Raw genomic sequence first — 27,001 nt, 5'->3', positions numbered from 1 at the left:
GTGGGTGCTGTCCCCCCTCACGGTGACACTGGGACAAGACACAGGGGGTGTCACACATGGGGGGCACCCCCCAGCCCTGTCCCAGGTGGTCCCATCACTGTGAGGAGGTGGGAGGGTCTCAGCTCCATTTCCTGGGGGGGGGGAAGGACCCTCCCCAGCTCATTGAACGCCCCCAGGTGGGCTCAGGACAGGCCGTGTCCCTCTGTCCATCTGTCCAGCCATTCCCAGGGTGGGATGGGGCTGGCAAGGAGCTGCTGGGGGAGTTTAGGGTGGGTCTGAACCCAGCTCTGGGGGTTCCCTGGTGAGAGCTCCGGCCCCTCCCAGCCCTGGGTCCTTCCCCTCTGGGGGTGCTGAGGCCCCCAAATCCTTCCCCAGACCCTCAGCTCCTCCTCTGGGGAGGTTCAGGAGGGTCCCTGCCCGAGCCGCTCCTGTCCCTGTGCCGGGGCTGTGGGAAAGGGCCCCAAATTTTCAGCAATTCCCTGTTCCCTCCCCGCTGCAGACACAGAGACTCGGCAGGAAGACTCCAGGATGTTTTATTGGATGCCTGGGGATGGAGAACACTCGGGGCAGGGGACAGCCCGTGGTCACTTCTTGGCCTCCTCCTCCTTGGAGAGGGTTTTGATGATCTCCTCCTTCTTGGCCTGCAGCCGCTCCTCCCGGCGCTTCCGCGCCTCCTTGGTCTTGGAGCGCCGCGCTTCCGCCTGGTCCCTGTGGGATTGGGGGGTCAGGGGTGCTCCAGGAGCACCTGAACAGCCTCACAACAGCCCCAGCACTGTCCCCGATCTCCCTGGGGTCCTGCTGTCCCACACCAGCACCGCCCCACGATCCCACCGCATCCCGGGGTTTTCCATTCACTCCGGCCCAGGAGGAGCCCAGCTCCCGCCTGGGGCCGTTTTAGGGCCACGAGTCCTTGCTGAAGCCCAGAATGAAGACATTCAGCATTTCCCCCCCCAAGGACACAGCGGGATTTAGCAATCCCTGCCCTCTCCTGGTCAATCATTCACCCACTCCAGCAGCTGATCAGGAATTTCCCAGTTCCCACCTCTCTGAGCACTAAAACCCTCGGAGAAACACAAAACTCCGCCACAATCCCACATTTCTCCACCCCCAGCCAGCGCTGCCCAGTTTGGGATTGATCCCTCCCAGAATGACCCGTGGGGGGAATTATTCCTGACAAACCCCCCCCTGCCCAGGGCACCACTTACGCCAGGAGCTTCTTGCGGGCTTTGTCCGCCTTCAGCTTGTGGATGTGCTCCATGAGGATCCGCTTGTTCTTGAACACGTTGCCCTTGACCTTCAGGTAGAGGCTGTGGTACCTGCGGCACAGTGGGGCATCAAACCCCTGCCCAGCTCCCGCCTTCCCGAGGCTGGGAATTGCCGGGATTCCCCAGGGAGGGAGGCAGCACTCACATGTGGCGGTCGATCTTCTTGGACTCGCGGTAGCGGCGCAGCAGCCGCCGCAGGATCCGCATCCGCCGCATCCACGTCACCTTCTCGGGCATGCGGGCGTTGGCCGTGCCCTTCCTCTTGCCTGGATCGGCCCAACGGGGTGAGAACGAGCCCAAACTCCTGCCAGCTCCACCCCACGCTCACCCCCAAAGCCTTTCACCCTCCTCTTAAACCCCCCAAAAAAAAACCCCATCACTGGCCCAACCCGGGGATTTTCTGTCGCTGTGCCGGGACTCTGGGAGGTGATTCCCCAGGGGGAGGGCGCAGCAGGAGCTGTGGGAGATGGGGAATTGCTGCTGCTGCTGCCCGCGGGTGCAGCACTCACCGATGCCCATGTGCCGGCCCTTCCGCCGCGCCAGCGTGTTCTTCCTGCAGCGGGCCCGCGAGTGCACGGTCACGGGCTTGCGGATGATCAGACCATCCTTGATCAGCTTCCGGATCTGCTGCCCTGCAAAAGCGTCCAGCACCTCCTGTGGGACCGCCAGGCCAGCACTGACCCCAATCCCACAGGGATGGGGAGGATCCGACACCGAGGAGAAGGGCAGCGCTCTCCTCAGAGCCCTGCTTTTCCTCCTGTTTCTGCCATGGAATCTCCAACCATCCTGATTCCCTCACTGTTACCTCAGAAGATGCCACCAGGCACCCCCTCAGTGCAAATCCTGAAAATTCCACTTTACAGTACAAAGAAGTTGCTCAAGGGGCTGAATTTTACCTAATCCAAAGGCTGAAACAAATGACTTTGGGAGGTCTTTCCCAGACCCAATGATTTCATCATTCCAAGCCAAGCTCCCTGTTACTGTGCTTCCCAAAAACCTTCTTCCCACACTCCCGGTGGATCCCTGTCCCACAGGGCCCCTCGGCCCAGGGCAGCCCCCCCACGTACGGGAGTTGGCGTTGGCGATCTCGTTGGTCTCATTGGGATCCAGCCACACCTTCTTCTTCCCGCAGCGCAGGACGCTGGAGGCCAGCCTCTTCTGGAGCCGGAGCATACTGGGAGAGGGATGGGCACAGGATCAGGGAGGGGCTGCACCCACCGCAGGGGCCCTACAGCCCCCTCAGGGGACCCTCGCCCTTCTCAGGGCACCCCATCATCCGATTTAGAGAGCCCCTCACCCCCCTTAGGGACCCTGCAACCCTCTCAGGGGACTCTGCCATCCTCCTCATGGAGCTCTATACCCTCCCCTCAGGGACCCTGCAACCCCCTCAGGGGACTCTGCCATCCTCCTCATGGAGCTCTATACCCCCCCTTAGGGACCCTGCAACCCTCTCAGGGGACTCTGCCATCCTCCTCATGGAGCTCTATACCCCCCCTCAGGGACCGTCACCGCCCCAGGGGAACCCGCACCCCTCTGGGAGGGTCCTCACCCCCATCAAGGGACCCTCACCCTCCTCAGGGACCCTCCCCCTCCCCTCAGAGTACCCCTCAGGAGACCCCCTCACCCGGCTCAGGATCCCGCATCCCCCTCAGGACCCTCCAGGACCCCTCAAGGACCCTCACCCCGCCCTCAAGTCCGCGGCCCGAGCTCCCCGGACACGCCGCGCTGCTCCAAGGGGCACATCCAAGGACCGCAGTGCCCGAGACGAGCCAGCCCACCCCGCTCAGCGCTCCCTCCCCTCCCGCCGCACCCCCAGGCCCCCCTCACGGCCCCTCGGCCCCTCAGCGCGGCCATCGCGCCCCCTCCGCCATTTTCCCGCGAGGCCTGAAGAGGCCACGGCCGCCTCACAGCGCCCGGGGCCGCCCCGCAGCACAGCCGGGAGCCAGCCCCGGCTCTTAAGTAACCCCGTAGTCCCCTCCGGTCCCCCCCGGTGCCTCCCGACCGCCGTTATCCCCCAGAACAGCGGGCACAGCCCCGCTCCCACCTCATGGCGGCGGCGCCGGGGCCTGAGAGACGCAGCGCCGGCGCTGACCCCGCCCCCAGCACGCGGCACGTACCACCCCGCCCTCCCCCCCGCGCCCGTCCCCGCGGGCCCGGGGCCGCCCGGAACGCTGTAAATGAGCAACCGCTATGAAATCACCCGTGCTCGCTCATCGGGAGGGCACTCGTGGTGTCGAGACCCACGCGGGACGCGTGGAAGAGACGTGGGTCCTTCCCGGCTTCCCCCCCCCCCGCTGTGGAAGGATGGTACAGCCCGCGCGTGCGTGGCGGGAAGGGCTGGGCGGGGTCTGCGCGTGCGCGGTGGGGGCTGGGGGGGCACGTGGAGGGAGTGGGGGGGGAGTGGGATGGACTGGGATGGACTGGGATGGACTGGGACGGGATATGGGGATGTCCCCGCCCCACTGACGGCGTGGGAAGCGCGGGGCAGAGTGTTCAGGGCTTGTCCCAGCCCCTACTGGGAGAACTGGACTTGTCTAGGGACTAATCTGGCCCATACTGCGAGGACTGGCCGTGTGCTGTGCCTAGACTGGTCTATACTGGGAGGCATGAATCTGTCTTGGGATCAGCCTGGCCTGTGCTGGGAGGTCTGTCCCTGCCCCGGGACCAGCCTGGCCCATACGGGGAAGCCTGGCCCTGTCCTGGCCCCTGCCCATCCCACATTCGCCCTCCTTGGACCTGCAGACACCTGGACAGAGTTCGTCCCTCCCCCTGCCTGGGAAGATGTTGCTTAGGACGAGTTTAACATCAGCTTTGCCACTTCACTTCTCCTAGCAGGGAATGGGATCTCCGTTTTCCCTTCTTTCCCAAGAATTCACCCCAAAGCCGGAGCTGGGGGCTCGGATCCTGCGTTGTTCCAGCTGAGGATCAAGTCCCACCTCTTTTCCAGTGGTTATGGTGCTGCTGGGAAAAGAGAATTCAGGTTTTCCTGGGAAATAACCTCTTGATAGGGCTGGTGAGGGTTGTCAGAGAACATTCCCCCTTCCTGGTATTCCGAGGTCTGGGTGCATCCACGGCACCATTCTGCAGCTGCAAAGCTGAGGCATGGCCAGGCTGGATGATGCTTCCTGCCCCAAAAATGCTCGGAAGGGGCCTGGTGTGACCCAGAAAAGTGCTGGGAACAGATTGCCGAAGGGTTCCAGGAGCAGGGAATTCTCGGGGGGTGATAACGTACAGACTGTGCCCGGCCTAAAAACACAGAGGCGTCTCCATGAGTGAATTCCCGCTTTAAACCAACCCCACGCTCCAAAAACGCCGCTTTGATGTTCCATAATCCCCAAATCCGCCGTTTTGCAGCTGTTTTCCCTCCTTACTTCTGGCTGGGAGCGGCTGGAGAGCTCAAACCCCCCCCAAAACCACCTCGTTACCCCCCAAAATCACCTCGTGAACCCCCGGAACGTGGATGCTGACGATTCCCCCCGGGGATCTGGCGGCCGTGGCGCAGCCGACATATGGCGCGAGCTGAGGAAGCCGCTGCCGACAGATTTTTGGTTCGTTTTCCGAGAAAAACACGGATAAACACAGGCTCTTGCTGTTTAAAAACTGACTCATCATTTTCCTTAAACAAACAGCCAAATCTGGAGGCTCCCGAGGCGGGAGAGGGTTCAGGGGTGGGAATTGCCAGCGCCGCTGGAATCGTTGCCCCGCCAGGCTCCCGGATGGCCACGGGACAATGCCGGTGGCACCCGGGCTGAGCGTGTCCCCGAGCCCTCTGGAAGTGCCACCTCGCGCTTCCCAAGGATCCCGGGAGGAAGAGAGCCACCCGACCCTAAATTTGAGGAGTTGCAGGTAGGGATGCTGCTGCTGCTGCTGCTGCTGCTGCTGCTGCTTGTGGGGGGGGGTCCAAGGAGCTTTGCTGCCCCTCCGTTGGATTGCCGGGAATATCCAGGGATGGATGCTCATGGAGCTTGTCCTGGGAGCAGAGAGGGGGCCCGGGGAGCCGGAGCAGCTCCGGCAGCGGCAAGGAGATGCCGTAATTGTGTTCAAATCCCACGCAGTGCCAGGCGATGGTGCGCTCGCCTCCGCCCCCGGGCAGGATCCCGGCTGGAAGGGCCCCCCCCTCCCCCCCGCCTCTTCTCTGCCCCCCAAAACACCCCTGGGGTCCCCACAGATCCCCCCAGGGATTCCATCTCCAAGTGGGAGAGGTGGGAGGAGCAGGATTGGGGTGGGGGGGGGGGGTAGCTGCAGCCCCAAAGCCGGAGTTTTTCCAGGCACGGGGGGGGGGGGGCTCCGGGATGGGGTCCCTGGGGGGGCCTGGAGCCGCTCGTCCCCTTCCAAAGGTGCCGTCCCTATGGAAGCGTGGCGGCGCTGGTGATGGATGGGGGCCGAGGATGGAAAATGTGGTGTCAGCTGTGCCGGGAGCCGGGGTGGGAGCAGGAAAAGCCCCTCTGGAGCGGGGCCGGGCTGCGGGGTGGGCGCAAAGGAATTCTGAACTTTCCAACAGCCGGCGGAGCGGCAGCGGCGGGGTCAGAGCGGCCGGGGGTGGGGGGGGGGGGGTCGCAACTGGGTCCTGCTGGGGAGGGGGGTCCGGCTCCCCCCTATCCCGGGGTCCCTGCGGGGGCAGGATTGTCCCCAGCGTCCCTGGGGACAGGGGACACCGTCCTGCCTGGCGCACCCTGCCAGGGGAAGGCAGCGGGGTCTGGGGGTCCCTCCGCGTGGCACAGGGGGGGGGGGTCCCCAGGGTGCTCACAGGGGAGGTTTTGGGGGGAAAAGCTGCATTTTTGGGGCAGCCTCGTCCCCAGGAAGCGCTGGATTCCCAGACTGGCAGATCCCGCTCCAGGCGCTGACGTTTGGGGATGGGGGCTGCCCCTGCGTGTTCCCCCTCCCCCCCCCCCGCCCCACCACCACACACAGCCTGGGGTCCTCGTGACCCCCCGGCTCTTTTTGGGGTTCCCCCCCCCCCCCCAGCCCGCAAGGGTAAAGGCTGGGCGGGCAAACAGCGGCCGGCACCCAATTTGGGGAGGGGGGGCACCCTCAGCACCCCCTTTTTTTTTGGGAAGGAGCCGCTGCGGGGGTGCCGTACCTGGGAATGGGGCGGGGGGGGCCGCATTCCCGCATCCCCCATCCCCCCGGGGAGGCGGTGTGGGAGCGGCCGCCCATCCCTCGCCCCCCCTGCGCCATCCCCACTCCTCCTTCCTCCTCCTCCTCCTCCTCCTCCTCCTCCCGCTCCGTCACCGCGGGGGCCAGGCCTGAGCTTCATCGTCATCGTCATCATCTTCCTCTGTGTGGTTCCCCCCCATCCACCCACCCATCCATCCCAAAATCCCGCCGAGCCCGGCGATTCCATGGTGCGGGAAGGCGGCATGGCCCGGACCCCCTACAGCTCCACGCAGGACATCCAGATGGACGTCTTGGACAACGCCGCGCTCCAGGTGACACCCCCGGGAATTTGGGGGGGCGGCAGGGGGGTGTCAGCATCGCCCGCACCCCCGCGCTGAGCGGCGAGAGGGGGGGAGGGAGAGGGCTCATCCCGTGGGATTCCCCCGTGGGGTTGGGGGCAAGAGATGGGGTTCGCCCCTTCCCCCCAAATCCCGACACCCCATAACGGGCTGATCCCCTCCTCTCAGCACCCCCCCGCAAAAAAGGGTGTCTTCCCCATAAGCCTCGGAGAGACCCCAAATCCAGCCCTCCCCCCCCCAGTTTCCCCGTCCCCTGGGCTTTGCCCCCCAAAGTGGGCAGGTGGGGTTTGGGGGGGTGTTGTGCCCACCGGGAAAGTTTTAGGAATTGGGAAAACTCTTGGGGTGCTCCCTCCCCCTCACCCCTTCCCTTGGCTTGTCCCCTCCGGTTTGGGGGGGGAAGAGGGACGCGTCCCTCACTGGTCCCAGAGGGGTGGGGGGCACTGGGGACAGACCCCCCCCTCTCTCCGCACTCTCGGGGAGCGCCAGCCAGGTGGGGTGACGGTTTTTGGGGTGGGGGTCTCAGGGGATGGGGGGAAGAGGGGGGCTCATCACTGAGCCCCAGCCCCGTGGGTGGGATGTGTGTGTGGGGGGGGGGTCCTGGACCTAAAAATACCCAGTGTGGGGACCCCCCACCCCCGGGCTGGGTGGCAGCTGGGCCCAGCTGTCCCTCGGGGACACTGGGGGGGTGACAGCCCCGCTGTCGCCAGCGTTGTCCCCCCTTTTACCCCTCCCCAGAGGGAGGGAGCTGCCTCAGGGGGGGCACTGGGACACCCCCAGCTCCGCCAGCACATCCCAGTAGGAGGGAGCGGGGGTCCCGTGGGGGTGGGTGCCCACGCTGGGGGTGGTCTCGGGCACTGGAGTGGTGGGGGGGGGGGGTGTGGGGGGCTCCCCATTGCTGTCACCCCCCCCAGGGGGGGCTGGTTGGGCTCTGGTTTGACTGGGGGGGGAGGGGGCTGCAGTTTGGGGGCTGCTCCCCCCAACCCGCTCAGCCCCACTGCGTCCCTGCCCGTGGCGTTGGGGGTCGCAGCCCCCTAATAACGCGACCCCCGGGAAGGGGCAGCCGCATCCCATCCCATCCCATCCCATCCCATCCCATCCCATCCCATCCCATCCCATCCCATCCCATCCCATCCCATCCCATCCCATCCCATCCCATCCCCTTCCCGAGCCCCCCGGGAGCTGCAGGGCGGGGGTGGAGGGGGCCGGAGCATCCCCGGCAGCGGGGGCTGGGGGATGGGGGGGGAGGGGTGCAGAGCTTCCCTCCCGAGTTTTGGGGGGAGTTTTGGGGGTCCAACGCTCCCCTGTCGCCCCCTCCCCTATTCCCAGGGCAAGTACAGCAGGCGCAAGAGCCGCTTCAAGCGCTCGGACGGCAGCACCTCGTCCGACACCACCTCCAACAGCTTCGTCCGGCAGGTGAGAGGGGCCCCGGCACTTTTGGGGGGTCCCAGCGGTCCTTTCCCCTTCGGGGACTGAGGTGGGGTCACACCGAGCCGGACCTGGCTGTGCCCTCCCGCCCCTCTCTGCTCTGCCGCGGGTGCTGCAGGGGTGTCCCCCCACCCAAATTGCAGCCCCCCCAGGGGTCCCCCTGCTCCTTTTGGGGTGCCAGGGAGGGGACACAGCCCTGGCACCCCCCAGCTGGCACCAAACCCGCCCTCCCCACCCCTGTGGCTCGGCAGGGCCCCCACCCCCTGCCCGGCACCGGGCTAAATATACCCGGGGCTGAAACCTGAGCCCCCCCCGTGCCCAGCCCTGCGCCCGCCCCGCTCGCCCCCGGCCCTGCCACCATGGAGATCCCCGGCAAAGACCCCGCGGCCCCGGTGAGCGACCCCCGCGGCCCCCCAGGACCCCCTGCCCCCTCCCCTGCCCGCTCTGCCCTCGGCGCAGGGTCCCCCTCGGCTCTGTGGGGTCGGTCCTGGGAGCTGGGGGGGCTCTGTGGGGTGAGGGGGTCGTGCCCGGACTCCGGTGACCCCCCCAAAATCCCCTCCGTGGGGCAGGAGGAGAGGGCAGCTGGGCTGTGCCCCGTGGGTTTTGGGGAGGGGGTCCCCCGGGGGTCCGCAGCCCCATGGCTGGGGGTGGGGGGCTGTGCAGAGGGGCTGAGCGACCCCCAAATCCCCGGTGTTGGGAAAGGCTGGGACGAACCAGGGATGGGGAGCCCCGCAGCCCCGAGGGGCTCTGGTGGGGCTGGGGGCATTTGGGGGGGGTCTGGGGGAGATGTCCCCCACGTCACCCACCCCGCTGGGGCTGGGGCATCCCGTGGGTGTCCCCGCTGTCCCCCCGACCCCCGTCCTGGGGCTGGGGGTTGAGCAGGGGGTCCGCAATCCCACCCCAGCTCCAACCTTGTCCCGGGGTGACCCCGAGTCGCCCCACAGCGCCCTGTCCCCATTGCCCTGGGACCCTGTGGTGGGGACAGCGCTGTCCCCCTGGCCTGCCCTGGCGTGGGGGACACTCGGGGGGGTCCCCGCTGCCTTCCCGGCTCTCGGAGAGGCCCCGGGGAGCGGGATGGGAGCTGGGCCGGTGTCACGTTCCCGGCCGGAGCGGTGGCAACAGCTGCCGTGTGTGTGTGTGCCCCTCTCCTGCCGTGACCCCGGCTCCGGGCAGGACCGGCCCCTGCTCGGGGTGGCTTCTCCAGAGGCTGCGGTGATGGGCACCAGTGGCAGGGTGCTGGGAGGTGGCAGGGCTCCATCGGGGATGGGCTCCCAGCTCTGGGGAGGGGGCACAGGGTGGGCTGAGCCCCCTCCCCGCTGCCGCAGGGCTCGGCTGAGTCCTACACCAGCCGCCCCTCGGACTCGGATGTGTCGCTGGAGGAGGACCGCGAGGCGCTGCGCAAGGAGGCCGAGCGCCAGGCCATGGCACAGCTGGAGAAAGCCAAGGTGGGACAGCCGGGATGGAGCCCCCCCGGCACCCCCTGCGCCCCATCCCTGCCGTATCCCACCCTCTGGAGCCATCCACTGGGAAGGCAGTGGGGTCTGCCGGGCGGAACTGGGAGCCTGGGTTCTCACCTTGGCTGAGTGTCCATTGCGCTGTGGGGGTAATTAGCTAATGAGCCCCTCATTAGCTGCTGGCCGGGGTTGTGGCCGCTCCCCAGCCGTGGCTCTGGTGAGGAGCTGAGCCTGGCTGGTGACACCAGCACCGGCACCTGCCTGGCCAGGGTGGGGTGAGGGGGGTGGAATCTCCCTGTTTTGGGGTGGCAGGGAGTGGAATGTCCCCATTTTGGGATGGCAGGGGTTGGGATCTCGCTGTTTTGGGGTGGCAGGGGTTGGGATCCCCCTGTTTTGGAGTGGCAGGGGTTGGGATCTCGCTGTTTTGGGGTGGCAGGGGTTGGGATCTCGCTGTTTTGGGGTGGCAGGGAGTGGAATGTCCCCATTTTGGGGTGGCAGGGGTTGGGATCTCACTGTTTTGGGGTGGCAGGGGTTGGGATCCCCCTGTTTTGGGGTGGCAGGGGTTGGGATCTCACTGTTTTGGGGTGGCAGGGAGTGGAACGTCCCCGTTTTGGGGTGTCAGGGGTTGGGATCTTGCTGTTTTGGGGTGGCAGGGAGTGGAATGTCCCCGTTTTGGGGTGTCAGGGGTTGGGATCCCCCTGTTTTGGGGTGGCAGGGGTTGGGATCCCCCTGTTTTGGAGTGGCGGGGGTTGGGATCTCGCTGTTTTGGGGTGGCAGGGGTTGGGATCCCCCTGTTTTGGAGTGGCAGGGGTTGGGATCTCGCTGTTTTGGGGTGGCAGGGAGTGGAACGTCCCCGTTTTGGGGCGGGGGCAGCTGCCGACCCCTCTCCCGTTGGCAGACGAAGCCGGTGGCGTTCGCCGTGCGCACCAACGTGGGCTACAACCCTTCGGCCACCGACGACGTGCCGGTGCAGGGCATGGCCATCTGCTTCGAGCCCAAGGACTTCCTGCACATCAAGGAGGTGGGAGCGGGCTGGGGGGGGGGGGCCGGGGGGCAGCGCTGGGGTGGGTGTGGGGCGGTTTTAAGGTGTTTCTCCCCTCTCCCCCCTTCCCTGGAGCAGAAGTACAACAACGACTGGTGGATCGGGCGGCTGGTGAAGGAGGGCTGCGAGGTGGGCTTCATCCCCAGCCCTGTCAAGCTGGAGAACATGCGGCTGCTGCAGGAGCAGAAGATGAGGCAGAACCGCCTGAGCTCGAGGTGAGGCTCACCCCGACCCCCCCGACCCCCTCCCGCAGCTCTCCCCGGACCCCCCCAATCCATCCCACCCTCACCCCTCTCTCCGTGCTTCTCCCACGCAGCAAATCGGGCGACAACTCCAGCTCCAGCCTGGGCGATGTGGTGACGGGGACCCGCCGGCCAACCCCCCCGGCCAGCGGTAAGAGTGTCCCGGGTCCCCCCGGCCCCGGCAGGTCCAGCCTGGGGGTCCTTCCCCCACCTCCCCACGGGTGATCCCCCTTCGTCCCCTCCGCCCCGGGTGCAGGCAGGGTGACCCCGCTTCCCCCGGGACCTCTCTCCTCTGCTCCTCCTCTTCCAGCCCCACCACCCCTTCACCCTTCCCAGCCTCCCCATCTCCATTCCCCCCCCCCCCCCCCCTTCTTCCATCGCCATTATCGCTCTTCTTCTCTCCCTGCCCTCTCCCGGCTCCGGCCGTCCCCAGGTGGCCTGGACATGCCTAGCTTTGCCTTTGATCCCGATGAGTTAGAGGAGGAGGAGGCCATGGAGACCCAGCGCTCCCCTAAGAGTAGCGTGAGCAGTGTCACCACCCCCCCCGCCCACAACAAGCGCATCCCCTTCTTTAGGAAGGTAACGGCCCCCGCCGGCCCCGCCTCGCCTGCTGCACCCGCTGCCTGCCCTAACACTGCCGGGGGGCTGGGGGCACCCACGGGGGCTGGGGCCACCCCACGGGGGCTGGGGGCAAGCGCTGCCCCGGCACAGGGTGAGCCCTGCAGCCAGGGGTCAGTGCGGGGCTGACCCCCCCCCTGTTGTCAATGGGATGGATCAGTCCGTGGCTGCGTCCCCCCCATGGACCGTGGGATGGATTCATCTATGGGTATATCCCCCCTGTGGACCGTGGGATGGATCAGTCCGTGGCTGCATCCTCCCTGTGGACCGTGGGATGGATCAGTCCGTGGCTGCGTCCCCCCTGTTGTCAATGGGATGGGTCAGTCCGTGGCTGCATCCCCCCCATAGTCCATGGGATGGATCGGTCCGTGGTTGCATCCCCCCTGTGGACCGTGGGATGGATCAGTCCGTGGTTGCATCCCCCCCGTGGGCCATGGGATGGATCAGTCCGTGGCTGCATCCCCCCTGTGGACCGTGGGATGGATCAGTCCGTGGCTGCATTCCCCCCTATGGACCGTGGGATGGATCAGTCCGTGGCTGCGTCCCCCCCATGGTCCATGGGATGGATCAGTCCGTGGTTGCATCCCCCCCGTGGGCCATGGGATGGATCGGTCCGTGGTTGCATCCCCCCCGTGGGCCATGGGATGGATCGGTCCGTGGTTGCATCCCCCCCGTGGGCCATGGGATGGATCAGTCCGTGGCTGCATCCCCCCTGTTGTCAATGGGATGGATCAGTCCGTGGCTGCGTCCCCCCCATGGACCGTGGGATGGATTCATCTATGGGTATATCCCCCCTATGGACCATGGGATGGATCAGTCCGTGGTTGCATCCCCCCCGTGGGCCATGGGATGGATCAGTCCGTGGCTGCATCCCCCCCGTGGGCCATGGGATGGATCAATCCCCTGTGATCCGTGGGATGGATCCATCCAATCCATCCATGGTGACACTCCCCCGTGATCCCCGGGATGGATCAGTCCGTGGCTGTGATCCCCCCCCTGTCCATAGGATGGATCAGCCCGTGCCCCCCCTCCCGGTCGCCTCCCCCCCGCAGTGTGCGCATGGTGTGTTCCAGCACGGCCGGTGTCTCACCCCCCCCGCGACTGAGAATGGACCATTCCTCCCCCCCAAACTGGGCACAAGCTGGGGGGGGTTCGGGCGCAACCACAACGCAGGACGGGGGGGGAGGGGGTCTGCAGGGACTTCTGGGGCAAGCAGGCCTGGGGCGGGGGGGGTCCCAGCTGCCCCCCAAGCCCTGCAGAGCCCCCGCTGGCCCCCAGAGCTGCCCCAGAGTGGGCGATGCCTCGTGTGTGACTGTCCCCGGGGCACCCCCGGCTCACACAGGTGTCACCTGGGGCACCCCTCGGGTCATACACACGGCTCTGGGGCATGGCCGGGGCCACACACGTGTCCTTTGGGCACCCTGTGGATCCCACATGTGTCCCCTGGGTCACCTCTGGGTCACACACGTGTGTCACTGGGTCACACACGTGTCCTTTGGGCACCCTGTGGATCCCACATGTGTCCCCTGGGTCACCTCTGGGTCACACACGTGTGTCCCTGGGTCACACACGTGTCCTTTGGGCACCCTGTGGATCCCACACGTGTCCCCTGGGTCACCTTTGGGTCACACATGTGTGTCACTGGGTCACACATGTGTCCTTTGGGCACCCTGTGGATCACACATGTGTCCCCTGGGTCACCTTTGGGTCACACACGTGTCCCTGGGTCACCTCTGGGTCACACATGTGTGTCACTGGGTCACACACGTGTCCCTTGGGGCACCCCACGGATCACACACGCGTCCCCTGGGCCACCTCTGGGTCACACACGTGTGTCCCTGGGTCACCTTTGGGTCACACATGTGTCCTTTGGGCACCCTGTGGATCCCACACGTGTCCCCTGGGTCACTTTTGGGTCACACACGTGTGTCCCTGGGTCACACACGTGTCCCCTGGGTCACCTTTGGGTCACACACGTGTGTCCCTGGGTCACACACGTGTCCTTTGGGCACCCTGTGGATCCCACACGTGTCCCCTGGGTCACCTTTGGGTCACACATGTGTCCCCTGGGCCACCTTTGGGTCACAGACGTGTCCCTGGCTCAGCCTCCAGGTCACATGTGTGTCCTTGGGGTGCCCTGGAGGGTCACGCCCGTGTCCCTGGCTCATCCCTTGGGTCACGCCCGTGTCCCTGGCTCACCCCGGGGGTCACGCCCGTGTCCCTGGCTCATCCCTTGGGTCACGCCCGTGTCCCTGGCTCACCCCGGGGGTCACGCCCGTGTCCCCGCGCCCCCCGGTGCCCCGTGCCCGCGGGTAACACGCATGCCTTGTTTGTCTCCTCTCGCCCCCCGGCCCCCGCGGCCCCCCGGGACGTAGCGAAGCAGAAGCAGAAGTCGGTGAGTAGCGCCAGGACCCCCGGGAGGGCCCGCGGGATGGGGCTGGGAGGTGCCCCCTGCTTGCAGCCCCCCCCCACCCCTCCTGCCCCCCCAAAAACCCCAGAGCTGCCCCCGCGGGGGCGAAGCCGAGCGTGCCCCGTGTCCCCCTCCCCTGGCCCTGGTGACGCCCGGCTCTGTCCCCAGACCGAGCACGTGCCCCCGTACGACGTGGTGCCCTCCATGCGCCCCATCATCCTCGTGGGGCCGTCGCTGAAGGGCTACGAGGTGAGCAGTGGGGCACGGGGGGAGCGCTCGGGGGGCTCGGGGGGGGGACCCCAGCCCCACGTTGTCCCTCTGGCCCTGCTGTCCCCCCCCCTTCCCCAGGTCACGGACATGATGCAGAAGGCGCTGTTTGACTTCCTGAAGCATCGCTTTGATGGCAGGTGAGGGGGGGCTGCATGGCCGGGGACCCCCAAACCCGTGAGGGGACCCCTAAACCCACAGAGGGACCTCTAAATCCATGTGCAGAGCTGTAACCCCATAGAGGGAACCCCGAACCCACGAGGGGACCCCTAAACCCACAGAGGGACCTCTAAATCCATGTGCAGAGCTGTAACCCCATAGAGGGAACCCTAAACCCACGAGGGGACCCCTAAACCCATAGAGGGACCTCTAAATCCATGTGCAGAGCTGTAACCCCATAGAGGGAACCCCAAACCCACGAGGGGAACCCTAAACCCATAGAGGGACCTCTAAATCCATGTGCAGAGCTGTAACCCCATAGAGGGACCCCCAAACCCATAGAGAGACCTCTCAATTCACAGGGGACCCCTAAACCCACGGGAGACCCCTAAACCTACAATGGGACCCCTAAACACACTGAAGGACCCCTAAGACCATGAGGGAACCCCCTAAATGCATAGAGGGACCCCTAACCCCATAGAGGAACCCCTAAATCCGTGAGGGGAGAGCCCTAATTTAACTGGGGGGACCCCAAACCCTAATGCCATGGGAGACCTCTGAACGCATAGGGGGGACCTCTAAATCCATGAGGGGACCCCAGCTCTGTGGAGAACCCCTAATCCAACGGAAGACCCCAAATTCTGTGGAGGACCCCGAACTCTGTGGAGGATCCTTAATCCCATGAAGAATCTCTAAACCCACAGGGGGACCCCAAGACCCATGGGGGGGAGCCCTAATCTCACAGGAAGGAGGCCTAAAACCACAGGGAGGCTGCTAACCCCATGGGGGGACCCCTAAATCCATGAGGGGCCCCCCTAATCCCATGGGGGGAATCCCTAAACCCACAGGAAAACAGGGTGGGTCCTGCTCGTCCAGCTCCAGCAGTGTGGGGTGCCAGGAATGGGGTGCCAGCGGGGTCCGGGGGGGGGTGGGTGTGGATGTGGGGGGGTCCCCCCGCCGTCGCTGTCCCCGCTGTGTCCCCAGGATCTCCATCACGCGGGTCACAGCCGACATCTCCCTGGCCAAGCGCTCCGTGCTCAACAACCCCAGCAAGCACACGATCATCGAGCGCTCCAGCACCCGCTCCAGCCTGGGTACGGCCCCCCCCGGACCCCCCCCGGACCCCCCCCGGACCCCCCCCGGACCCCCACCCCGGCCCGCGGGACCCCCCCCCAAGCCTCCATCTGTATCAGCCCCCGGCGTGGGGTGACAAACGGGGGGCCCTGTGCTCCCCCCGGGCTGTGACTCAGAGCCTCTGCTCCTCCTCCTCCTCATCCTCCTCCTCCTTCCTCCTCCTCCTCATTCTCCTCCTTCTCCTCATCCTCATTTTCCTTCTCCTCATCCTCTTCATCATCCTCCCCCTCATCCTCTCCCTTATCCTCACCCTCATTCTCCTCCTCGCCCTCCTCCTCCTCCTCTTTTATCTTCTCTGTTGTGTTTTGTTTTTTTTTTTTTCTCCTATTTCTCCTTTCTTTTGGGGTTCCTCCCCTCCACGCCGCCTCCTTCCTCCCCTGCTCCTGATACAGATGTCTTGGGTACGTAACAGGGACCCGCCGGGACCCCCGGCAGCCCCCCCGGCCCTGAGCAGGTGCTGAGGGTTGGGGACACCCTGGTGACACCGCCCTGTCCGACCCCCCCCTCCCTCCGTGCGTGCGTGGTTTGGGGTGGGGGGGCTTCACCCCTTCCTCACCCAGCCGGTGCCACCTCCCTCCCGCAGTGACCCCGTGGCCCTGCGGTGACACCGAGGTGGCCAAGTCCCAGGACAAGCCCCCTCCTGCTCCTGTCCCCGTCCCGTGCCCCTCATCACACCTCCCAGCCGTTCTCCCCACGCGCTGTCCCCCGACCCTCACCCCGTCCCTGCGTCCCCCCCTCCCCCCCCAGCCGAGGTGCAGAGCGAGACCGAGCGGATCTTCGAGCTGGCCCGGACGCTGCAGTTGGTGGCCCTGGACGCCGACACCATCAACCACCCGGCCCAGCTGGCCAAGACCTCCCTGGCCCCCATCATCGTCTACATCAAAATCACCTCCCCCAAGGTGGGTGCGGGCCCCGGGGCGGCCGGGGGGGCAGTGCCAGCCCCTCCCTGCCACGCTGGGGGGGCTGGGCAGGCTCCGGCCAGGTCCCCACGGCCACCCCAGACTGTCCCCTCCTGCCCAGGTGCTGCAGCGGCTGGTGAAGTCCAGGGGGAAGTCCCAGGCCAAGCACCTCAACGTGCAGATGGTGGCCTCGGACAAGCTGGCACAGTGCCCACCTGTGAGTGTGCCCCGGCCACCCTGACCACCCCCTGACCACTCCCTGCCCAACATCTGCCGGCCTTGTCCCATAGATCCCACCCCATCCTGACCCCACCCTGTCCCATAGGCTCTGCCCTGGGTCCTATATGCTCCACCCCATCCCACTGACCCCACCCTGCCCCATAGGCTCTGCCCTGGGTCCTATGGGCTCCACCCCATCCCACTGACCCCACCCTGTCCCATAGGCTCTGCCTCATGTCCGGGTACCCCACCCTGTCCCTTGTCCCTGACCTGTCCTGTGGCCTCTGCCCTGTGTCCTATTGTCCCCACCCTGCCCTATAGGCTCTACCATCCCGATGACCCCTGTCCCACAGGCTCTGCCCCATGTCCCGTAGGCTCCACCGTGTCCCCTTATCCCCACCCCATACCCGGCTGTCCCAGTGTCCCCACCCTGTCCCAGCTGTCCCGCCTTGCCCCAGCTCCCTCCCGTCCCTCCCGCAGGAGATGTTCGACATCGTGCTGGACGAGAACCAGCTGGAGGAGGCCTGCGAGCACCTGGCCGAGTACCTGGAGGCTTACTGGAAGGCCACGCACCCGCCCAGCAGCAACCCCCCGAACCCGCTGCTGAACCGCACCATGGCCACGGCCGCGCTGGCCGCCAGCCCCGCGCCCGTCTCCAACCTCCAGGTACAGGTGCTCACCTCCCTGCGCAGGAACCTCAACCTCTGGGGCCGCGAGGCCACCCCCAGCCCCCCCGGAGCCCTGGAGGAGCACGCGCTGTGAGGCGGCGGCGGGGACACCCCCCCCGGCCCTCGGGAGAGCCCTGGGATCGGGGACAGCCCGGGGAGTTCACGGCCCCCTCAGGGTGTGGGACTGGCCCTGAGGTCACCTGTCCTGGGGATGTGTTCTGCACCCTGGGATTGGGAATACCCCTGGGATCGGGGGCATCAGGGGAACCGCGGCCCCCCAGGTGTGGGACTGTCCCTGGGGTCACCTGCCCTGGGAACCTGCTCTCCACCCTGGGACTGGGGCCACCCCTGGGGTCAGGGTCACCCCGGGGGACTGTGGCCCCCAGCTGTGGGGTCACCGGCCCTGGGCACCCTGGGATTGGGGCAGCCCATGGGATTGGGGTCACTATGGGGAACCACAGCCCCCCAGGTGTGGGACCAGCCCTGGGTTTGTCCCTTTGGGAACCTGTGCCCCCCCCCCCCCCCCCCAGCGGTACTGCAGGCCCCTGGCATGGGACTGTTCCTGGGATCGGGGTCACCCCAGGGACCTGCCCCCATTCCCGGATTGGGCCATCACTGGCATCAGCCCTGGGGATCTCTCCTGCCTGGGACTGGTGCCAGCCCCACATTCGGGGTCTCCTGGGAATCTGTGCCCCCTCCGAGTCCTGGAGCTGCCCTGGGGATTGGGAACTCCCAGGCTCTGCCCCCTTTGAGACCCACCCTGTGCCTTCCTGGGGGCTGCCGGGGTGCCAGACCCCCCCTTCCCACACCTCTCTGGGGGAGCCGCGGTGGGGGTGAGGGTTTGGGGGTGTCCCGGGTGGGCCGGGCGAGGGGCAAAGCCCCATCCCACCGTGGCCACTGCGGTGCTGAGCCGGGGGTCCCGCAGCTACCGCCGGGGCCGGGGACAGAGGGGGGACACGTGTCCTGTGTTGTCTGTCGCTAAATCTTCCAGCGAGCCCCCACCCTGCATCCCCCTCCCCATTCCCTGCCCCGCTGCCTCCCCGCTGAGCCCTGCTGCCGTCGTGTCACGAGTGAGCGGCGCGGGCAGGCCAGGCTGCGCAGGAGCGTGTGACCCCCTCCGGCCGCCGGCTGACCCCCACTAACCCCCCCACTAACCCCTCCCTGACCCCCCAGCCCCCCGCCCGTCCAGCCCCGCATGGTGTGGTTGCTTCTCGCACCCAGGCTCCGTACCCGGAGGGGGAGCACGGCCGCCTCCGGCAGGGCCCGGGGGACTCGGGGGGCCGCGGGCAGGGCCGACCCCCCCCGCAGCCCACCCGGCCGGGCCCCCGCAGCCTGTCCCGCCAGGACACCTTCGACTCGGAGCCGCCGGGCAGCCGGGACTCGGCCGGCACGGAGCCCGGAGATTCCTGCTGCATGGACATCGAGATGGACCCCGTCGAGGAGGAGCCGCCGGGCCCCCCCGGCGCCGGACCCCACCCGCCCCCCGGCGCCTGGGACGGGGCCGAGCCCGGCCGCGAGGGCCGGGGGCTGCGGGGCCGAGCCAAGGGCCAGGAGCCGCTGGGCCAGAGCGACGGGGAGGGCTGGGGCCAGGACGTTTACATGCGTTAGGGTGAGGGGGTGCGGGCAGGGGGCTCCCCCCCAGCGCTGGTTTTGGGGTGCGGGACAGCCCCGCCGGTTGCCTTTGTGCCCCCCCGAGCCCGGCCAGCAGTGCCATGGGGAGCCCCCGCTTTGCCTTGGGGGCTCCCCCTGCCCCACTCTCCGCTGAGGGGGGGTCTCCCCCTGCCGCAGCCCCCCAGCATCTCGCGGTGCCTCGGGCCCTCCCTGCCCGGCAGGGACAGCAAGTGACCAAAGGGGACCCGGCGTGTCCCCCTCCCCCAGGCACGGGGCGGGGGCCGTGCCCCCCCTGCCCAGCCCTGCCTGCTGGGTGCCCCCCCGCTTCTCCATGGTGCTCTCGGCCACCCGGCTGCAGGGGCCCCCGGAGCTGGCCGTGGCCGTGGGGGGGTCCCTGCCAGCTGCCCCCCACCCCGGTGGTGCCTGGCACTGCCCCCACAGCCGCCGGCCCCCCCGGGGGGGTGCATGCGTGTGCGGTGTGTGCGGGGCTTTGGGGGCTCCCCGCTGCCCCAGGCTGTGCCCCCCGAGGCGCTGCCTGCCCGAGGGGGGGGGGGGGCAGTTTGCATGTGTTTGCCTCGGGGGGGGGCTCTGCCTGTTTTGGGGGGTGGGGGGTGAATCTGAGCCAGTTTTGGGGGTCTAACCCGTGCTAACAGCTGCCCAGCCCTGGCCTGCCGGGGGGGTCGCGCTGTCCTGGGACCGCCAGGCCCCGGTCCCCCCTTCCCAACCCCCCCCTTCCCGTTCCAACCTCTCCCCCCCCCGCCGTGCCTGTCCACGCTCGCCCTGTCCAGCCGTGTCCGTCTGTCTGTCCGTCCGTGAGCCTCTGTCCGTCCCCCCTCGGCCCCCCCGCCCCGCACCCCGGGGCACTGCCTTGTCCTGTGCCCGCCCCGGGGCGTCCCTTGTGCCCCTCAACTCTGCGGGGTGACCACACCAGGGTGGGCTGGGGACATCCCCTGTCCAGCCCTCGCTGCGGGACCGGGCTTGTCCCACTTATGGGGCAGCCCCTTGCCGCCCCCCCACACCCCTGGGGGCAATGCTGGGGGTCCCCGGGGTCACTGCCTTACCCAGACCACCAGCCCGGGTCGGGGGGCTTGGGGGCACCCAGCTCTGCCGCTGCCAAGCCGCCACCCACGTGTGCCTCAGTTTCCCCCGGTTTTTTTTGGGGGGGGGGGAGGGGGACTCGGTGTCACTGCCTGCCAAGTGCTTTGAGCCCCCCCCGCCCCAGCGCTCGCCCCCGTGGCAGCCACAATCCGGGCAGTGGGGCCCTCCTGCCCCCCCCCCCCCCCACGGGCAGAAGGACGTCCCGTATTTATGTCACTCCACAAACTTTTAATTTAAAGACCCGACAAAAATGTATTTTATTTATTTATTCTCGTTGGTGTGTGTGTGTGTGGGGGGGGACTCGCCCCGCTCGCTTGGTTCTTTGTAATAAACATTTCGGTGAGACCTGCCCCGCGCCTGAGCCTGGTGGGGCCTGGGGGGCACGGGGGGGGGGGCTGCGGCCACCGCGGCTGAGACCGGACACAGCTCAGCTCCGCAGTGACCCCCGCAGTGACCCCTCCCCCCTGCTCGGGGCTGAGCTGAGGATGGAGCCGGGACCTGCCCGGCTCCGGGGAAGGGGCGAGGACCCGACGCGGGGGTCGGGCTCCAGCCCCCCGTGGGGATGGACAGCGGCAGCCGCCGGGCTCAGCGCGGCGCTGGGCCGGGTTTATCGGCGCTCGGCCGGGTGCGGACACGCCGTGGACACGCCGTGGACACGCTATTTACAGGCAATAAATACAACGCGGGCGCTCAGGGCTGCCGGCACCTCCAGTCGCTCTTCTCCGGCCGGTACTCGAACGCCTTCCTGCGGACAGCCCACGGCGACATCGGTGACACCTCCGCCCCTGCCCCACCGCCATCCCCCCGACCCAGGGCTGTGCCCCGGTGTCCCCCACGCCCCCCCGGCCAACCCGGCACCCCGTACTCACTCTCTGGCGGGCGCGGAGGGCCGGCAGACCAGCCCGGGCTGGCAGGGGCACACCTGGTTGATGCTGAAGGCGAGTCCGCCGGGGGGGACGTGGCAGCTCTGGGCCAGCGCCAGGCGCCGCTGGCACACGCGCTCCCCGTGCTGCCGAGCGCAGCAGCCGCCGGCCCCGCACTCCTCGTCCCGCTGGCACCGCGCTCCTGCGGGCGCAAAAAGCGGCCTTAGGGGACGGGGACCCCCACTCCGACCCCGGCGTGGCGACCCCCAGCACCCCCTGGCTTCGCACCGCTCCAGCATCGCATCCCCCCGCTCGCAGAGTTGTCCCTTGTGTCCCTCCCACGCCAGACCCCCACTCACCGTCCTGCCCGGGGGGCACGGGCTGCTGGCACTTGCCGAAGATGCAGACGAGGCCGGAGGTGCAGTGCGGGTCGTGGCGGCAGAACTGCCCCGCGGGCCGCGTGGGCAGGCACAGCCCGAAGTGCTCGTCACAGAAGTGCCCGTGGGCGCAGGGGGTGGCCGGGCTGCACGGGGTCACCTGTGGAGGAGGGGGCACAGCACGTCGGGGGGGGTCACACCGCATCCCCCAACCCATCCCTGACCCCGAGACGGGCCAGAAACGGCGCAAAACCCCGTCTGTCCACACGTTGCAAAGCAAAGTTGGGTGTGGGGGTGTTGCAGTGATTTTAGGGGGCCGAGGCTGGCAACAGCGCTCTGCCAGGCTGGGGAGCTCCATCCGCAGCCCGCAGCGGTTCCAGAATTTTTTTTTTTTCTCGGGAAAAGAAAACCCGGCGGCCGGGCAGGGGGGGCAATACGGGGCGGGGGCCGCGCGGACCCCTAAAAGTCCTGCTCCAGGTGAGGCTCGAACTCACAACCTCGGCATCGCTCGCGTACCGCCCTATAAGTACCGCGCGCTGACCGATTGCGCCACTGGAGCGCCCGGCGCCGCCCGGCGCCACCGCGCCCCCTGCCGGCCCCGCCGCCACCGGCACCGGCCGCGAACGGACCCCCCCGTGTGCCCCCCCTGCTCCAAAGGGACCCCCCGTGTGCCCCCCCTGCTCCAAAGGGACCTCCCGTGTGCCCCCTCTGCTCCAAACAGACCCCCCCGTGTGCCCCCCTGCTCCAAAGGCACCTCCCGTGTGCCCCCCCTGCTCCAAAGGCACCCCCCGTGTGCCCCCTCTGCTCCAAACGGACCCCCCCGTGTGCCCCCCCTGCTCCAAAGGCACCCCCCGTGTGCCCCCCCGAACGCGAACGAACCCCGCCGTGTGCCGCCCCTGCTCCGAACGGACCCCGCCGTGTGCCCCCCCTGCTCCAAAGGCACCCCCCATGTGCCCCCCCTGCTCCAAACGGACCCCCCGTGTGCCCCCCCTGCTCCAAAGGGACCCCCCCGTGTGCCCCCCCTGCTCCAAAGGCACCCCCCGTGTGCCCCCTCTGCTCCAAAGGGATCCCCCGTGTGCCCCCCCTGCTCCAAAGGGACCCCCCGTGTGCCCCCCCTGCTCCAAAGGGACCCCCCGTGTGCCCCCCCTGCTCCAAAGGCACCCCCCGTGTGCCCCCCCTGCTCCAAAGGGACCCCCCGTGTGCCCCCCCTGCTCCAAAGGCACCCCCCGTGTGCCCCCTCTGCTCCAAAGGCACCCCCCGTGTGCCCCCTCTGCTCCAAACAGACCCCCCGTGTGCCCCCCCTGCTCCAAACAGACCCCCCCGTGTGCCCCCCCTGCTCCAAACGGACCCCCCCGTGTGCCCCCCCTGCTCCAAAGGGATCCCCCGTGTGCCCCCCCTGCTCCAAAGGCACCCCCCGTGTGCCCCCTCTGCTCCAAACAGACCCCCCCGTGTGCCTCCTCTGCTCCAAACGGACCCCCCGTGTGCCCCCCCCCGAACGCGAACGGAATCCCCGTGTCCACTCCCGGCCGGGAATGGAACCTCCGTGACCAGTCCTGGCTGGAGATGGACCCCCCGCCCCGTGTCCACCCCAGGCCGCAAAGGGACCCCCGTGTCCAGTCCCGGCCTCAAACCGACCCCCCCCGTGCCCCTCCGGCTTCAAACGCACCCCCCGAGTGTCCACCCCCGGCCGCAAAAGGACGTCCCATGTTCTCCCCCGGCTGCACACGGACCCCCCCGTTCCCCTCTCCCCTTTTGGGGTCACCGTGGGTTCCATCGCCCCTGCTGCAACCCCTGCTGCAAATGTTGTGCCCAGTCTGGGTGTAAACCCCGCTGCCAGCCCTGCTCCCACCCTGGCTGCGAGTTCTGCACCTGCCCCTGTGCCCCCTCTGTGCCCACCCAGCTGCAAATCCTGAGCCCGCCCTGGCTGCAAACCACCCCGAAGCCCACCCTGGCTGGAAATCCTCTCATCTTGTGCCCACCCTGCTCCCACCCAGGCTGCAAACCCAGCTCTGTGCCCACCCTGAGCTGCCTCGCACCCCTGATCTCACCCTCTCCATGTCCCCCCCTGCTGCACCCGCACCCCTCCTGTCCCCAGGACCCCCCTCACCCGGGGGTCCCCCACTCCTCACCTCCTCCAGGTCGGTCCCGGGGCTCCTGCTCAGGGCGGCCGCATCGGGCGAGTGCGGAGGCAGGGAGAACATCCATGCCCAGAGGTGCCCGGCGGCGAGGGGCAGGAGCCAGGCGAAGAGGCAGAGGATGGCCGGGGATGTCACCATGGTGCTGGCGGCGGCGGTGGCAGCTCGGCCGGCCCGGAGGGTTTATGTAGCCGCGGGCTATCTCGGCCCCCCGCTGCTAAAACTGTTTGCCCACCTAATGGGGTGGGAGGAGGCAATCAGGGGTTAAGGGATTTACATAATTGCCAGCCTTCCCCTCGTGGGGGGGCATCAGCCCCACAGCAAACAGCCTCCCCCCGGGGCAGTCTGGCTCCGGCGCCAGCCGCGGGAACAGCCTGGGGTGTCCTGTGTCCCCCCATAGCTCAGAGGGGCGGTGGGTGCAGTTTGGGATGCCCTGTGTCCCCCCATTGCTCAAGGGGACGGTGGGTACAGCCTGGGGTGTCCTGCGTCCCCCCATAGCTCAGAGGGGCGGTGGGTGCAGTTTGGGATGCCCTGTGTCCCCCCATAGCTCAGAGGGGCGGTGGGTGCAGTTTGGGATGCCCTGTGTCCCCCCATTGCTCAGGGGGACGGTGGGTGCAGTTTGGCGTGTCCTGCGTCCCCACACATCTCAGGAGGGTGGTGGGTGCAGCCTCGGGTTCCCTGTGTTTCCCCATAGCTCAGGGGGGCGGTGGGTGCAGTTTGGGGTGTCCTGTGTCCCCCCATAGCTCAGGGGGGCGGTGGGTGCAGTTTGGGGTGTCCTGTGTCCCCCCATAGCTCAGGGGGGCGGTGGGTGCAGTTTGGGGTGTCCTGCGTCCCCCCATAGCTCAGGGGGTCGGGGGGTGCAGTTTGGGGTGCCCTGTGCCTCCCCACATCTCAGGAGGGTGGTGGGCGCAGCCTCAGGTGTCCTGTGTCCCCACATAGCTCAGAGTTGTTTTGGGTGCAGTTTGGGGTGCCCTGTGTCCCCCCATAGCTCAGGTGGGCAGTGGGTGCAGTTTGGGGTGCCCTGTGTCCCCCCACATCTCAGGAGGGTGGTGGGTGCAGCCTCAGGTGCCCTGTGTCCCCCCATAGCTCAGGGGGTCGGGGCGTGCAGTTTGGGGTGCCCTGTGTCCCCCCATAGCTCAGGGGGTCGGGGGGTGCAGTTTGCGGTGCCTTGTGTCCCCGCCAGCCCCTCAGGTCACCCTCACCCCCATGTCTTGGGGACCTCCCAGCTCCCCCCACAGCTCGGGGGTCGGTGGGGGGGTGATCGGTACAGTTTGGGGTACCCTGTGCCCCCCAACCCCTTGGGTACCCCCACAGTTCCCGGGTTTTTTTCCCCCTTTCCCGGAGCTGGGACAGCAGGGATGGGAGAGGAGGGAGCAGGAAAAGCGGGGGGCAAAAGCTGGGACCCCCAGAACGGACAACGGGGGGCACAGGGCTGGCATCTGCCCCGTGTTTGTGTGTCCCCTGTGTCCCCCCCGCCGGTGCATCCCCGTCCACCGCCCCCTCCCCGCCCCGGGGTGACGGGATTCGCACCTCCCCTAATGCCCCCGCGAATGGGGTGTTTGCCCTGCCGGCCCTTATCGCCCGGCCCTTATCTCGGGATACGGCCCCCCCCGAGCGGATCCCCCAGACAGTGTCACCTCCATGTCCCCAAGCACGCGGGGGGGGGGCTCAGCCAGGGCGTCCCCGCGCTCCCCCAGACCTCTCCAATCCACTTTGGGGCCATCCACGCCGGGATCATTCCCGGTTCCCAGAGGCACGGGGCGGCGGGGGGCTGCGGCATCACTCGGGGGGTTCGTCCCCAAGGGCAGCGAGGACAGGGGGGTCGCTGCGAGTGGGGTGCACTCCAGGGATGTGGAATCCCCCTTCCTTAGGTTTTCCCCCCTGGGAGATTCCCGCTGCCTCCGTGCCTCAGTTTCCCCAGCTGTGAAATGCGAGGCTGAGGGGTGACGCAGGGACACTGGGGCTCGCACCGGGGTGACCCCAAACTTTTCTCCCGGTGTTCCGGGCCGTGCTGGTGCCCGGAACGGGCCGCCAGGATCCGGCCCCCCCTCTCCCCGCGTGTTTGCCCGGCAGCTTTGGGAGCAAATATTGACCCCGCTCCGGGGCACCATCACGGCCGCTGTCCCCATCCGTCCCCCGCTGGGCGCTCGCCCAGCGCGGCACCTCCGGATAATCCCCCCCAGCGCCACGGGGGTCCCGGACGGCGCCTCTGCTCCCACAAAGCCCCGGTCTGGCAGTTTGGGGGGTTCCACGCACCCCCCAAGCCCTGCGGAGGCCGCACAGCCCGGCCCTGCCGGGTGAGCGCTCGGGGCTGCCCCATCCCGCTCTCCGGGGTTTGGGGGACTGGCGGGGCCGTGTCCCCCCACGAACACCCGGGATGAGAGTGGGGGGCGCGTTCCGGGGGGCTGCAGCCTCTGGCCTCCCCCAGCCAGGGACACTGGGGGTGTGGGGCAGGGGACACGGGGGGATGCGAGTCTTGGGGGGGGTGTTCGTGCGTGGGGTGGGGGTGTCGGTGGGTGGGGATGTCCCTGGGGGGTGTCTGTGGGTGTGGAGTGTTCGGATGTGGGGGGCTGTCTGTGGGTGGGGTGTAGCTGTGGTAGGGGGAGTACTGGTGGGTGTGGGGGTGTCCGTATTTGTGGGGTGTCAGTGTGCGGGGGTGTCCGCGGGTGAGGGGTGTCCGTGGGTGGGCAATATGTCTGGGTGTGGGGGGCTGTCCGTGGGTGTGTATTATTGGGGGGAACGGGGGTGTCAGCGGACGGGGGGGGGGTCCGTGGGTGGTGGTGTCTGTGATTATGTGGTGTCCGTGGGTGTGTGTTTGCGTGGAAACGGGCTGCCAGTAGACGGGGGGTGCCCGTGGGTGGTGGTGTCTGTGATGATGGGATGTCCGTGGGTGCGGGGTATCAGTGGACAGGGGGTGTCCGTGTTTGTGGGGTGTCCGCGGCCGGCTGTCCCCGCGGTGACAGTGCAATCAGCGCCGGCGCGCAGCGCTCCGCAGCGGGGGTATAGCTCAGTGGTAGAGCATTTGACTGCAGATCAAGAGGTCCCCGGTTCAAATCCGGGTGCCCCCTTCTTTTCATCCGGTTTCTGGGGGGGATCCCCACTCTATTTTTCTCACCCCTTCTCTTCGCCCCCCAGCACCCCGGCAGCGAGGGGCGGCCGCGTCCCGCCCCCCCCTCCCCACGGCTCCCCCAGCCTCGGCTGTCCGCGCTGGGACCGTAGCTTTGTTTTGGAGAAGGACGGACCCACCTCTCGGGGATCCCCCCAAAATGTTGCTTTCCCGCATTTGCTTCCCCAGCTCAGACCCCCACACTGTCCCCGAGCCCCCCGGCTTTGTCCGTGGGATGGGGGGCTGGGATGGGGGGGGGTCGGCATCGCTCTCCAGGCCCTGGGCACGGGGCACATCTTGGGGAGGGGGCTCTGAACCCTCCTCCTGCTCCGGCACCCAGGGGTGAGGGGCTGGGGTGCAGCCGGAGCCCCCCCAAAACGCTGCCCAAATTATGGGGTGGCCAGAAGTCTGTTTGGCTGAATGGGGGGGCCTGGAGGGTTGGGTTCTCCCGGCGCTCTGCAGTGCCAGCAGGACCCCCACCCTGTGCCCCACACCCTGTGCCCCACACCCTGTGCCCCTGCTCCTCTGCCCCCCACCCTGTGCCCCCCAAGTC

The 27,001-nt window shown here is 67.9% G+C and overlaps 3 protein-coding genes and 2 non-coding genes across 5 annotated transcripts; 2 read left to right on the top strand and 3 right to left on the bottom strand.

Moving 5' to 3' along the window:
* Positions 1-517: 517 nt before the first annotated feature.
* RPL19 (ribosomal protein L19) lies at positions 518-3,362 on the bottom strand. The gene is made up of 6 exons (XM_068996702.1): positions 3,310-3,362; positions 2,333-2,439; positions 1,775-1,897; positions 1,411-1,531; positions 1,206-1,316; positions 518-708 (listed from the first exon to the last, which is right to left on the bottom strand). The coding sequence occupies exons 1-6, from the start codon at positions 3,312-3,314 to the stop codon at positions 585-587; spliced, it is 591 nt and encodes a 196-aa protein (XP_068852803.1). The 5' UTR covers positions 3,315-3,362; the 3' UTR covers positions 518-584.
* A 3,245-nt stretch (positions 3,363-6,607) lies between these two features.
* CACNB1 (calcium voltage-gated channel auxiliary subunit beta 1) lies at positions 6,608-18,866 on the top strand. Its single transcript, XM_068996651.1, has 14 exons — positions 6,608-6,694; positions 8,048-8,134; positions 9,472-9,591; positions 10,499-10,621; positions 10,721-10,857; positions 10,959-11,035; positions 11,318-11,463; positions 14,081-14,161; positions 14,261-14,319; positions 15,323-15,432; positions 16,220-16,371; positions 16,493-16,588; positions 17,071-17,262; positions 18,519-18,866. The coding sequence occupies exons 1-14, from the start codon at positions 6,608-6,610 to the stop codon at positions 18,864-18,866; spliced, it is 1,815 nt and encodes a 604-aa protein (XP_068852752.1).
* Positions 18,867-20,508: 1,642 nt separating this feature from the next.
* Positions 20,509-23,483, bottom strand: LOC138099461 (dickkopf-related protein 4-like). Its single transcript, XM_068996703.1, has 4 exons — positions 23,337-23,483; positions 21,190-21,367; positions 20,837-21,032; positions 20,509-20,712 (listed from the first exon to the last, which is right to left on the bottom strand). Exons 1-4 carry the CDS (start codon positions 23,481-23,483, stop codon positions 20,658-20,660), a joined length of 576 nt encoding a protein of 191 aa, XP_068852804.1. The 3' UTR covers positions 20,509-20,657.
* On the bottom strand, positions 21,677-21,766 carry TRNAI-UAU (transfer RNA isoleucine (anticodon UAU)). Its single transcript is given in 2 exon segments — positions 21,677-21,712; positions 21,729-21,766. It is a non-coding gene; the product is annotated as a tRNA-Ile (tRNA).
* Positions 23,484-26,338: 2,855 nt separating the features above from the next.
* Positions 26,339-26,410, top strand: TRNAC-GCA (transfer RNA cysteine (anticodon GCA)). Its single transcript has one exon. It is a non-coding gene; the product is annotated as a tRNA-Cys (tRNA).
* The last annotated feature ends 591 nt before the right edge of the window (positions 26,411-27,001 follow it).

This window comes from Aphelocoma coerulescens, chromosome 27, assembly GCF_041296385.1.
Source record: "Aphelocoma coerulescens isolate FSJ_1873_10779 chromosome 27, UR_Acoe_1.0, whole genome shotgun sequence".
In the NCBI taxonomy this organism is placed as follows: domain Eukaryota; kingdom Metazoa; phylum Chordata; class Aves; order Passeriformes; family Corvidae; genus Aphelocoma; species Aphelocoma coerulescens.
Note: the sequence above shows the minus strand (reverse complement) of the source record. Positions and strands in the feature narration are given on the sequence as shown.

Coding starts and splice junctions, on each gene's coding strand:
- RPL19 (XM_068996702.1), bottom strand. Junction 1,898..2,332: donor GATCGCCAACGCCAACTCCC/GTACGTGGGGGG, acceptor ACGCTTTTGCAG/GGCAGCAGATCCGGAAGCTG. Junction 709..1,205: donor GCCCGCAAGAAGCTCCTGGC/GTAAGTGGTGCC, acceptor CCAATCCCACAG/GGACCAGGCGGAAGCGCGGC.
- LOC138099461 (XM_068996703.1), bottom strand. CDS start 23,483: ATGGTGACATCCCCGGCCATCCTCTGCCTCTTCGCCTGGCTCCTGCCC. Junction 21,368..23,336: donor CCGGGACCGACCTGGAGGAG/GTGAGGAGTGGG, acceptor CCTCCTCCACAG/GTGACCCCGTGCAGCCCGGC. Junction 20,713..20,836: donor CCCTCCGCGCCCGCCAGAGA/GTGAGTACGGGG, acceptor GGCTGTCCGCAG/GAAGGCGTTCGAGTACCGGC.
- CACNB1 (XM_068996651.1), top strand. CDS start 6,608: ATGGTGCGGGAAGGCGGCATGGCCCGGACCCCCTACAGCTCCACGCAG. Junction 6,695..8,047: donor TGGACAACGCCGCGCTCCAG/GTGACACCCCCG, acceptor CCCTATTCCCAG/GGCAAGTACAGCAGGCGCAA. Junction 11,464..14,080: donor GCATCCCCTTCTTTAGGAAG/GTAACGGCCCCC, acceptor CTCTGTCCCCAG/ACCGAGCACGTGCCCCCGTA.